This window comes from Echiichthys vipera (genome assembly GCF_963691815.1).
Source record: "Echiichthys vipera genome assembly, chromosome: X".
Classification (NCBI taxonomy): Eukaryota; Metazoa; Chordata; class Actinopteri; order Perciformes; family Trachinidae; genus Echiichthys; species Echiichthys vipera.
The window spans coordinates 26408724-26421834 of record NC_139825.1 but is presented as its reverse complement, the minus strand read 5'-3'; the positions used below and the strand labels follow the sequence as shown (position 1 = coordinate 26421834).

At 39.4% G+C, this 13111-nt stretch overlaps 1 protein-coding gene across 2 annotated transcripts; it reads right to left on the bottom strand.

The window, feature by feature from the left end:
• Nucleotides 1–4011: 4011 nt before the first annotated feature.
• Nucleotides 4012–12621, bottom strand: fblim1 (filamin binding LIM protein 1). Of its 2 annotated transcripts, none has more exons than XM_083938519.1 (8): nt 12526–12621; nt 11031–11388; nt 9987–10135; nt 8177–8270; nt 7909–8078; nt 7443–7621; nt 5051–5171; nt 4012–4932 (listed from the first exon to the last, which is right to left on the bottom strand). In XM_083938519.1, the coding sequence occupies exons 2-8, from the start codon at nt 11362–11364 to the stop codon at nt 4822–4824; spliced, it is 1158 nt and encodes a 385-aa protein (XP_083794645.1). In that variant the 5' UTR covers nt 11365–11388; nt 12526–12621; the 3' UTR covers nt 4012–4821. The 2 variants fall into 2 exon arrangements, with proteins under 2 accessions (XP_083794645.1, XP_083794644.1); XM_083938518.1 differs by lacking the exon at nt 12526–12621 and adding an exon at nt 11734–11851.
• Between the last annotated feature and the right edge of the window lie 490 nt (nt 12622–13111).

Here is a 13111-nt window from a genome sequence, read left to right as displayed (position 1 = left end):
CTCGTATTCAACAAAACATTAAAAGCAGCTTTTGTTGCAAAGTCACTGCCTTAATAAATAACACGCTAACAGCATCATGGTTTGATCCACCCTGCCGCAAAAAGTCCCGGAATTCTGTCCAGAATGGTTTCAAAGACTTTTTTGATGTTTAATTATTACCAATTAAATAGATGAAATAAAAAAAACTATTGCAAACTGGTTAGTTAACTTTGTAAATTAAAGTAAAATAGTGACAATATAACTGTTTTATTTAGTTTACCCTAGATGATTATTGATTATTGAATTCTAAAATTGGACCACAAAATGAATATCAAAAGGCTATTAAATTAAACTTTGTTAATCCGTATTAATGTGTCTGCTGATCAAACTCGGCACCATCTCATCATTTGTCAGCTTTAACATTTACAGTTTCTATTTTGTGATTTCTTTAAAATTAACTGACCTTTCACATTACATATAGTCATTTATTATGAATGTAAAAATATTGATAAGTTTAGCTTTAATTTAAAGCAGCTGGCATTCAGATTGGCCATCTGTTACGTATGTTTAGTCAATCAGAGCTTTCTACTGTTCTGTGGGTTGGACATCTTTCAACTTTGAGTTGGCACACTACTTACACATCTTTAAATTAATGAGTAGAAACCATGTATGAAACCATTCATTTATTGTTATTTTATACACTAAAAAAAGTCCAAAATTCTCTGGTGGCACACTCTGTAATGGTTTGTTTAGTCACAGACAGTATTCAATTCAGTAGTGGCATTTTTTATGTTAATTTGAGCAATTCTAGGATAAATATGCAGCAGGTGTCAATTCATGATGCACTGAAATGCTCTGACTATTTTAAGAGGAGTCATTTTTAAAGGTTGTCTTGGTTGTTGTTAGAATACATCACAAATACAATTTCTTTCTAAATATTTGTTTCTGCCCAGAATTAATGAGATTACGACTGTTGCAATTAAAATAATTTCTACAGTCGCCACATTTCAGTTCAATGTTTATGCTTCAGTACGTACTGGATTTAGGTTGTTTAAATACAACTTTATAAATGCATAAAGTGTTGGATGCAGCATGTTTTGCATGATTCTGTATTCAGTGTAAACATCTGGTTGTGGTCCTTGTTCTAAACAAGCAGAGATGCAGTGTTCAGGTTGTTTTTTGTTTTTTTAAATCTAGTGTTATTTTGCAGATCAGATGTTTTGTGTATTCAGTTATATTTGACCTTTCTAGAGGATGCATCTTTATTAGCAGTCACAGGACTGTTGTGCTCTTGGACTGACTTTAAGTATCGTCTCTTTCTACTACTTTTATTTTGAAATTTCAGGTCACCCTGTTATAAAGGCCTTTTTAAAAAAAATGTTTATTTATAAACTTGCAAGTAGTTTTTGTTTCCATTAAAACTTTGCAGATGTTTTGCTTTGCAGATGTTTTGTCTTCACTAAAATATCCACGTTGTATATTTGATTTTAGATTTTATTTTTGTAATGTCACAATATTTCGGACTGTAAATTAACTGTAAGATACACTAACTGATAAATATACAGTAACTGTGTATATGTGTGAAGGACCGAGACCTAACTGAGGGGAATTGTATGTTCTTTTTCAATAAAGTAAAACAATTATTTGAAAAAAGGCCATTGATAAAATTATTTCCTTTAACTGTTGCTATGTTTTGTACTTTTTCAATAAAGTTTAAAAAGATTACGCTAGCTAATAGTTTATTGTTTACTGTTTATTGTTTGACGTTCTGTATTTATTTAGCTAAGAGTTTATTGGTTATCTTATACTCTACTTTATACCTCCTTTGTGTTTTTGTAAGCTGCTGGAAATTAAATTTCCTTGGGGGAGACATCCCAAAGGGATCAATAAAGAGAAGTCTAAGGCAAGGCAAGTTTATTTGTATAAAAGCCTTCAGAGCCGTTCTCTGGTTTTCTTTTAAAGAAGAAATATTCTCTGGATTGGACAACACGGATGAAATAGCAGCATCAATGTTGACGTCTGCTTCCTTGATGCAAGCTGCCACAGTCGTTTCTCTGCTGCGTCACATCTATAAAACCCCGCCCGGCGGTCCCGATTGGTCTGACCATTTTTTGAGGACCCTGAAATCACTTTCCTTTGGAGCAAATACAGATGGGTGAGTGGAGCTCTACGGAGTCAAGACGGAAACCAGACGGGACAAAAGTCAGAGTCAGGTTAAATTCAGTGCTTCACATAAAACATTAAAATTAAATTTTATTTATAATGCCAAATCATAACAAAAGTTATCTCAGAGTATGTACTTCATAGACCACACTCTCTGACTTATTTATGATTTACATAGACCCAACAATTCCCCCGTAGAAATAACTTATAGAAGATGGTTACAGTTACAGAAGTTACAGTGCAGTTCACTGAAAAGCAGCAGCAATGGAAAAGTCTTCAGTCTTGATTTAAAAGAACTGAGAGTTGCAGCAGACCTGCAGTTTTCTGGGAGTTTGTTCCGGTTTGTGGAGCATAAAAACTGAACGCTGCCTCTTCATGTTTGGTCCTGACTCTGGGAAACAGAGCAGACCTGTCCCAGAGGATCTGAGAGGTCTGGAGTATTATGATCAACTTTTTTGGTCTTAGAGAGGCCTCGAGCAGCAGCGTTCTGGATTAACTGCAGCTGTCTGATCGACTTCTTAGGGAGACCTGTAAAGACACTGTTACAGTAGATAAATGCATGGACAAGTCCTGCTGACACATAAGTCCTGTTATCCTTGATATATTCTTTAGGTGATAGTAGGCTGACTTTGTAATTGTTTTAATGTGGCTGTTGAAGTTCAGGTCTGAGTCCATGATTACACCTAATTTTCTGGCTTGGTTTGTAGTTTTTAGCATTGCTGTTCTTCCTTGGCTCCAAAAACGATTTCATTTTTTTTCTTTGTTTAATTCATCAAATCGTTGATCTGCTCGATGCACCTGCTCAGTGCTTGTATTTGACTACAGTTGCCTGGTGATATAGTTATGTAGATTTGTGTGTTGTCTGCGTAGCTTTGGTAACATAATTTGTTGTTTTTCATAACCTGAGCCAGTGGCAGCATGAAGATATTAAACAGAAGAGGCCCCAGAATGAAGAACATTTGTCTTACGCTGAGTCAGAAAGTCCCACCCAGTTTTCCAGACAGTCTAGTAATATGTTGTGATCGACTGTGTCAAATGCAGCACTGAGATCCAATTATACGAAGACTGAAATTTTGCCATTGTCCGTGTTTAACTGGATGTCATTGAAGACCTTAACAAGAGCCGTCTCAGTGCTGTGGTGTGGTCTGAATCCTGACTGGAAAACATCAAAACAGCTGTTCATTATCATTAAGTTGTTCAGCTGCTTAAAAACTGCTTTTTCAATGATTTTGCTGAGGAATTGGAGGTTTGATATTGGTCTATAATTGTTACATTCACATTCATTTATCGGCTACTATACTAAACTAATATAAAATCGAATGCTCATCTTGATCTCAATCTCAAGACACCTGTAAAATTTTGCGACTGTACTTTGCACAGTTGCTACGCTATTGCAGCATCAAATACATTTTTTTGAACTGCCTAGAGCTGACTGTTTTCTTGAGTTTTTCTATTTTTCCAATTTAAAGAAAAGCCAAACACGTCCCTCTTGAACCGCTTCAAGAGAGAATATGTAGGGATAATAGTAATTATTAGTGTATTAACAGTAGTACACAAGTAGAGACGACTCATAATGTAAGGGACAGACTCAGCATTGTTTCACAGCAATATCTCCCCTACCTAACTTTAGAACATTAGCTAATACTAGCCAACATAAGTCACTCGTCATACCAGACTGACTGTGGCAGAAAAGACCCTGTTTGTATCAAATGAGCAGGGGGTGTTTTATTTTGTATGAATTTAACCTTACACTTATTCCAAAAGGTAAATAATATCACTATAAAAAACAGAAAACTTAAGAGGCTGGCAAACCACCATTGCAATATTTACAGAGTAACAGTTTGGTGAATAAAAACGTAAATACCAAAATTACCTTTTTTCCCCATGTTTTAATAAAGTTTTTTAATACAAAGAAATATAATTCCACAAACATGTCATTTTAAGATACAGAATATAAATAACAAAATAATTCAGCTGGGATATGAATGAGACTTGGATATTGATATGTTATATCAAGTGAATAGTTCTATTGTAGAGGCTAAAAAGACAATATCGGCCCTGTGGTCCAGTGAAGATCATGTGTGAAAATGTAAACGTAATCACATCAAAAGCACCTCCTAGTTTTGGTCCATAATGAGTGCTTAAAGATGTGATATTGTATATTGTAGAAAATCTCTAATGTAGTCAATTTTCGGTTACACAATTGTAATCTTTTTTTTCACAACTTAATATTTATTGATAGCGCATGTGTCATTTAACAAATGTTGGAGCCTGCCTCAAGATAAAATATATTAGCTTACTTTTATATAAACGTTTTTTATGTAAAGTTTTTTTATTTTTATATAAAGGGTTAATGTGATTGAGAAAGTTAACTGATTGAGATTTACAAAAATTTAAATAATGCTTGCCGCACATTTTTGTAAAGGCTGTTGCATAAATATATTTGGTGCATTTTGTAGTTTATTGAGTGCAAATTTATCAAGTATTAAAAAAAGAAAAGATCTTTAGAAAGCATGATATATTGTTTAAAAAAATAAAAACACGAAGAAGAAGCCATATTTCATTGGCATTCTGTTGGAAATAGATGTGTGTCATTTGTATTCCAGGGTCTTAAATGCACATGCAAATCCGCTGCACTTTTCCATCAGTTGCGGTTCATCCCGGGCTGTGAGGCCACTGTTAGTGCTGACCAGAAACCAAGTTCAGATGGCAAGATTTGCAAAGCATCCTCCCATCCAAAGGATAGCAGCCGTGCTCATTTGGTTCAGGAGAGAGCTGGATGACACAGACCTGCAGAGAATAAGAATGTCTTATCGACTGGTGGGGATTAATGTGTGTTTGCCAACGTGTCATTGTGTCTGCACCGTACACACTGTTTGAGTGTACGGTACACTTTCAGAACACCTACCTCACATCTGTAGCAGTTCTCATGGTAGGAGCGTCCCAGGCATTGAACATTATAGCTGTCGGTACCATCTTCTTTTGGAATGATTAGCTGGTTGCAGGCGTTACACTTTGGAGCGTACTTCCTGTGTGGAAAACATTTTTGGGGCAATAAAACATTAGACAAGGCAAGGCAACTTTATTAGTATAGCACCTTTCAAACACAGAGTGAGTTTTACAACGCTGTGTTATACAATTACAATAAATTGATGAATTGAAAGTGATGTACTTTAAAGGGGGCATAGCATGTTAATTTTCAGGTCCATACTTGTATTTTGGGTTTCTTCTATAACATGTTTACATGCTTGTTTTTTTTAAAAAAACATTATTTTTCTCATACTGTCTGTCTGAATATACCTGTATTCACCCTCTGTCCGAAACGCTCCGTTTTAGCACCTGTCTCTTTAGACACGGAAAAAAAAGCCCTGCGTTTTCCTCGTGTGTGTTTTTGTGTCCCTGTCTGTATTATTCCTCCTGTGTCTCTCCCCCTGTCTGTGCTGTGTGTGCATGTGGGCGTGGCTTCTGCTCCACAGGTGAAGTAAGTTAACTCACTCTACAATCAAGCCTCCCATAAAGCCACTGGTTTCTCTCCTGCTCATTGCCAGATCGTTCGTCAGTCTACGTGCTGGTTAGGATCCTGGCTTCTTTGAATCTTTGCCCTGTGCTTAGCTTGTGAAGCTAATCTCCCTGTGTTTTTGTTACCTTGCTTCAGATTACTGTGCTTTGCTGTGTAGTTTTGAACGTCGCCTCCTCCCTGCCTGCCTGTGGACCTACCTGCCTGCTGCCAGCTCCCCAGAGCTCTCTCACTGCACCGCCATTACCCTACAGTGGACCTCACATCACGCCACCTGCATCCACGCACTCCCGGTGACTTTACCTACCACATCAGGATCCTGGGACCTCGCACCGCCCCTCCACCTCGCACCTATGCTTGCCCCCTTTTGAACATTAAAGATTGTTTGTTGCACTTTGAACCAGAGTTGAGTCGTGCATTTGGGTCCTGATCAAACACAAACCTTAACATGGACATCGTTTTCAAGTCCTCTGCACCGTCATTGCAGCCGGGGAATGACTGTAACGGCTCTGTAGCGTTGCTTTAGCGTTGTAGTAGTGACATCACAACCGTACGGAAGTCCTGGCGGCTCGTTTGAAAACAGTTTCTAAATACAGGCTGTGTGCATTTCTCTGTGGATTGAGCGGTTTCATATTTTCACAGTATTTTTACAGCACCGTGATCTGCTTCATAATTTAGAGTGTTTCGAAAGACTTACCAACTCGACTGGTACCAGCTCCTCTTGTAGTAAAGTCCATTCAAAGTCAATAACCAAAGTCGATCCAAAAGGAAGGAGCTCATTGATGATTGATTCCAGCGAAACACATAAACCTTGTTGTTTGATAGTTTGGTGATAGACTAGATCTAGATAGATGGTAAAAGGCCCACACAGCTTTCCTGCAGTGCCGAAACATTACGCAGATGTCGGGGGCAGGGGGCGTGTGTTGCCAGAAGACGCGCAGGTAAAGACGACTAGCCTGCAACTTGAAGTGAAGAGAGACAGAATGAAAGTTTACAACCCAGAAACTTCTATAGGCTGCCACTGTGGTACAATAACCGTGCTCTGATAAATGGCTTATTGTTTTGAATGTGGACATTGAGACGCCGATCAAGACGCTGCCACAAACAAAAAGAACAACTTAATAATTCCAAGAAGAACTTCTGACCCAAAGAAACCAAAGAAGGCGTGCTTGAAGAACGCCATTCCACAAGTGCAGCAGCTGACTACGGATAGACTGGAGGTAAAGATATTTCACCAAACTGCCACAAACCACAACGTATATATTTTGGCTGGAATAAAATTCCTTTTGGATTGTGTTTGGTAATCGACTTAAATGAACTTTACTACGAGAGGAACTGGTATCAGTCGAGTTGGTAAGTCTTTCAAAACACACTTTTAATAAACTCCGATGTCACATACTACATTGTTGGTGCTTCGGTTAATGTGTAGGGACTCTATCATGCTACTGCAGTGGTTTGGTGTTATTTGGAGCAGTGTTAGTGGTCAAAAAGGACATTTAAATGCGTTCAACTCACCGCCCCTAGCATATCCGTGTTTGCTGCATTTGCCTGTTAGCGGCTGTTAGCGTCTGTCCCAGATTTCTCCGTTATTGTTCATGCACGTAAAAAATTGCCTCAAAGGCTTATTTGATAAGTGTATTTGCCTAAGAAGACCCTGGGATGATTGTACACTGGAATTTCACTTTAAGTAGTTAGTGGATATATCAAGCCTTTTACACAAATCCTCTCTGGTTAGTTGTGTAAGTGATGTTTTTTGTATGGCCATGGTTTGTAACTGTTATACCTGTAATAGTCCTGAAGGCAATAAACCTCTCCGACTTCTCCCTGAGCAAAAGCCTGTCCTCCTATTTGCTGTTTACACGTTGTACAGGTGAAACAAGAAAGGTGGTACGCTCGCTCCAGTGCACGGATCACATGATCTGTGATAACCTCCCCACACGCCCAGCACAGTTCCAGGCTGGCCTAGGAGACAGAAATAATGGAATATATTAATGAATTAAAGCACAATGCCAACATTTTCTACTGTTAAACTAATGTACTACAAATCACTTATATACTGTACCTCATGTGTGACTGCTGGTAATTCTCCAAAACACAGCATAGTGTTTACATTTTTTAATAATGTTAAAGTGGACTTGATTAAGTTTAATTCAAGTTTAATTAGATAACATAACATGCAGAAACATTGGTATGGTCCTTCATAAAGATTTACATTTTTATTTGCAGCTTTTTTTTTTACTTTGATCTACCTGGTAGCAGTCGTCACAGAGTGGGATTCCTGCCTTGTTGTAGTACTGTTTACCAGCCAGGGGAACGTGACAAGATCGACACTGGAAGCAACCATCATGGTACGTCCTGTTTAAGGCCTCTATTGCAGGTTCAGAGAGAGCCATGGGTTTCCTACAGAAGCCACACACCTCTGCATCGCACACAAACATCAATGTCAGGTTATAATAATACGTGTCCTGTCAAAGTGGAACAGTTTAAAGCCTGAGTGGTAAATAGAGATCATGTTACCTCTACTCTCTCGGCTGGTGTCTTGGCCATTTTTATGGATCGCATTGGATTGTTCATCCTGGTTTAGTTCACTAGATGGTGTGCTTGTTTCCACCTTAAATGTTAAGTGCATTGTTAATGTAAAATTAAAACTTTAAACTGAGGCAGCTGACATGCTCCCTATTAAGTTTAGCGAATGCTTGATTTTGAACAAACAGCGATCATGTTTTGATGCAAGAACAAAAATATAGGAATATTTAACCCCTCAAAGCCCTCAATGTGTAACAAAACTGGAAATAAGGTTGAACACCTAGCCTATAAATAAACTTTGCACAAATGAACATAGGAGGTGCTCCTAAGGAACTACATAATTATAGGATGTGGGGTACAAGTCATTCTCAACTCCCTTATCCAACATAATTACAACAATAACCATAAGTCTGTAAAAAAATAAATAAAGAGTATACACTGTTTAAAAACATAGGTACACGGTGAAGAAAGGGAAAGTACTGTATTATCGGACTTCCTGCTGTAACTTTAGTTGTTTCTTCTTATAAAGACAAGTGTTTTTTATCATTCAGTCATATCCAAAGGACAGCTGTTTTCCTTCACATGTGTGTTTTTGAGGTATTTATCCATTCATTCATTCATTCAACCTTAATTTATACTCGACAGATCAGCAGCCCCTCATTTACTGTCAAATAAAATACAGTAATGTAACAAAAAACAATAAAATATTGATTTGAGGTAGATAGTTTGATAGATACATGTAAATAATTAAAATGTAAAATAAAATACAGTTAGGTAAAACATTGACAAGTAGAGGTTGGGAGATTTAAAATGAAATTTCCAAAATGCCCAAAAGGTATAAGTGAATTGATTTTAAGGAGGTGCTGCATATTGTTTCAGGAGTCAGGTGCACTAAAATTAAAAGCAGTTTTCAAAGTTCAGACTGAGCTCATGCAACATGCAGGAGTCTGCCCTAAGTCTTCCTGATAAAGCTCTGTTCTGATAAAACTAAGCGATGAAGCAATTCTGAAATGTAATAAAGTAATTTTCCAGTAAAGGCTTGGTCGATAGTATCACGTCTCTCTTGGAGACCACGCCCAGCCCTAGAATATAAAATACAATGATATGTGTGCCTACCAGTCCGAATGATAGACCGAGTCCAGAGGTTTAAGAGTTAAAGAGGATGTGTTTGCCTCTAAGTCAAAGAAGTCCACGACTGATGTGAACTTTCTCAATAACATTTTCCCACAAAATGTGGAGAATAATGTTTTATTTCTATAGAAATAGCCAACTTTATGACTTTGAGTTGACACACAAGATTATGTGTAAAATTTGAATGTGAGTTTTTCATCAGTGCAAATGACGAGATATTTCTATTCTGTGGCTCGTATCTATTGTAAGTTCGTTTATAGAAGAAATCCAGAGATCAGTATAGTCTTTAGTCCTGACTCTGGAACAGAATGAACTCTGTTTAATCAGAATTTAGTCCAAGCCTTAGGTATTTAAGAGCATCTTGCAGAATGTTAAAGGTAAGTTTTAGAGAATCGGCAACATAATACAGCACAGTGTCATTCGTGTACAGCTGGGCATGACAGTTTGCCAAAGATGGAATAATATTGTTGATATAAATAGGGAAAAGGACTTTAACTGCTGCAACAGTACGTGTAAAAGATGTAGAAAGCTGTAATCCTTGACTGTAGGGGGGAAAAAAGGCTTGCCTACTTCAAGCAAATTGTTTCAAGGAAAATTTGGGAGTTGAAAGTGTGAAATAAATGATAGTGGTAGACATATGAGTCTGTAAATGGGACAGAAGTCTTCATACCTCTCTGTTGTAAACTGGCTGCTGGCCTTGGGTCAGAGGGTGGGAGAGAGGCGCCTGGGCAGGAGGAGGAGGTGGAAGTGCCGGTTCTTCAGACAGCGATGTTCCCAGAGATGAAGGAAGTGCTGCAGGAGGAGGAGCAGGGAAGAGATCTGTTTGGCAGGGGGGGGGAAATCAAATTCAAGTCACTTTGAAGCAACTGACACTGATGCGTTGTATTTCAGTTTCAAGTGATTTCCTAAAATTCGGGCTAGTGTTAATATGAAACTTGCCACAATATATACACATGCATACAGATACTGCCACCCACCAAAGAAGAAAAATTTCAAAATAATAAAAATTATAACAATGATAATGAGAAATAATTTAAAAAGGGGTAAAAATAGAAGGCTATGTTGTCTAAACATGTTTGCTCCTCATAGTCAAACTAAAGTTTCGGGATGTTCCTGAAAAAGAAAGTCTTATGTGATCAAATTTAGAAGCTGTTCCTGAAAGATAATAGTTTATCTGAGTGCAGTGAGTGTGAGAATAAGAGGTGGTGATGGACAGTTTTAAAAATATATAGAAAAGATCCGGCAGAACCAGAGATATCGTCTTTTTAATTCTGCACTTTCTTCTTCCTCGTCAAAACCAGGTACCTACATTACCCACAACGCAACTCCACTGCTGACAGTTCAGTCGTAGACATCACCATACATCACCTGAGGCAATGTGTCAGCATTTATCAACTATTATCACATACTGAAAACCAAGCCCTGTAGACACACTTTTGGTGTGTAAAGGCAGTGGACCCTTTAAACAATAGCAGACATCTTGTTCAGTACAAGTCAGGAAAGCAATAAAATGTCATCTGTATTTGGGTTGGACCCCAAAAACAGTAGTAACTTATCATATGTGGTTTGGGAATCTCTCTACCTGAACAAAACATTTAAAAACAGATTTCTAAAGCATGGAGTCAGGTCAGCCAGGTCATCAGTAACATGTAGTTCCAGTGTGCATTGAATTCAAGATGAAAAATAAATATTTGTCATGAAATCAAAGCAGCACCTCTGTCATCTTCTTGCTGCTTTCCTCTGGTTTCAGGTCGGGCAGGTGTACAGCTCAGAGGGTCTGAAGCACGGGCTGATGCCCCCGTACGAGTCTGTCCGTTGCTGTCTACACTGCCACAAGGCTGCAGCTGTGAGTGGTCCTCTCTCTTAAGTCCAATGGCCGGGATGTTGTCACTTGGGCTGACACGTACGGTGGCGAGCTGCTTGTCTCTGGCCGGGGCGCCGTGAGCTTGGAGGACAGGTTGCTGCTGCTGTGTCACAGTGGCTCTGTGAGGAGCCAGAGTGATGAAGACAGAAGACACCATCCTTTTCTGCGGAGCTGCTGATGCCATGGCTGTATAAAACCCACATGCAGGCTGAAACATAAATAAAACCACTATTAACCAACACTCAAGACTGCTTGCAGCATTTAATGTTTTATAGTCCTATAGAGACTTATCACAGACTCAACACCTTTCTTGATCTTTTCGAGGATCCTGGAACATGACTTTATCCTTCTCATGTCCATAACATTGAATCCAAGTGTACACACCCTCTCAGTCAACTCTGTGGGAGCGCTCACTCTCATTTTAGAGAGGTAAACTCACACACTCACAGCTCTCATTACCCATAATGAATGGTTTTAGAGGCAGAAAGCACAAATTTCCACCATCTGTTTCCTTTAAACCCACTCACTCTAGCTATGAGCTGCCATTACATACCTGGGAGTAAATGTGGTTTGAAGAGAGAGCTCTGTCTTTTCAGCTTTCTCCTTCCCTGCTCTGTATCTCAAAACTTCTGGTTTGTTTTAACTCCTGTAAGCTGCCACTGAGAGAAGTCTCTACTCCGATAGAGAGGACGACTATCAGCAGAAGGCCACTCCTTTTCCTTCTGTACCTCCCTCCCCGACTCTCTCGTCCGCCGACCCCTCCTCCTTCTTTGGCTGAATGACAATACCACCTCCCTCCCGACCGTAAAAGGTGAACAGTTAATCTCGGGCAAAGTGCAGTAAAAAACATGACACATTCATCCACTATGAAAACTTGGCGCGCGCACACACACACACACACACACACACACACCCACACACACACACACACACACACACACACACACACACACACACACACACACACACACACACACACATGCACGTAGACAAAGAGAAAGTCATGCAACAGTTGTGCAATCCAACCAAAAGCACACAGTCAGACTTTGTGCAAATGCAATAGTATCATAAAGTATCTCAGAAGATTGTTGCCCTTAAATAGACGCACAGCCACCTCCCACTCCTTTATCTTTTTTTGCAAGCATGCAGGATGTGACTGTACCTGCCTTTTCCAGCAACTTTCTATCTCAAACTGCCCTCTTTCTCTCTCCTGTGCTGCTCTGCCTTATTGTTCTGTCAGCTTTATTTTCCCTACCTCCCTCATTGAGTCTGCCTCCTTTTTTTCTTCTCCCTCTTTCCTTCTTCCCTTCCCCCACTACATTATATCACTTTAGCCTTGACTCACTATCAGGGTCCCGTGGCATTGCTTCCATTTGTATCCCCGCCGACGCCTGATAATGTGGTGGACTTCATCGGGCTCTCCTGAAGGAGCTTTTGTGGTTGAAAGCAGCCTGTAAAGGAGCCACAGCATTACAGTGCAATGAATCAGGGCATTGTGCAAGAGCAGATATTGGTATATTAGGAGAGGGGGGCAGTGAGTGATGTGTGAGAGCTATGAAAAAGCTGCTTTGTTGCTCTTCACCAGAGTGAGTCAAACCAATGTCAGGTCTGCTGATCAGAAAATATTGTGGTTCAAGTTTCTAGAGACAACCCCTCTGGTCTGGTCTCCCTCCTGAGGGTCAAAAAAGGGAGGATGGAGTGAGAAGCTAATGTTGAATAAAAGCGATCAATGTGGGGCAGTGTGGTTGAAGTAGGGAGGTGTGAGAGAGGGTTAACAGGAGACGGAGATGAGGAGAGTGATGGGGGTCTCTGTTGTTCCAGCTCTGTGGAAAGGAATGCTGCAGTGATGTCACGGTTGCAGGAGGGAGCATGTCTGCTGATGACACAATTCCCAGACCTCCATGCTCCGCCCCCACAACAGCCAAAATCCT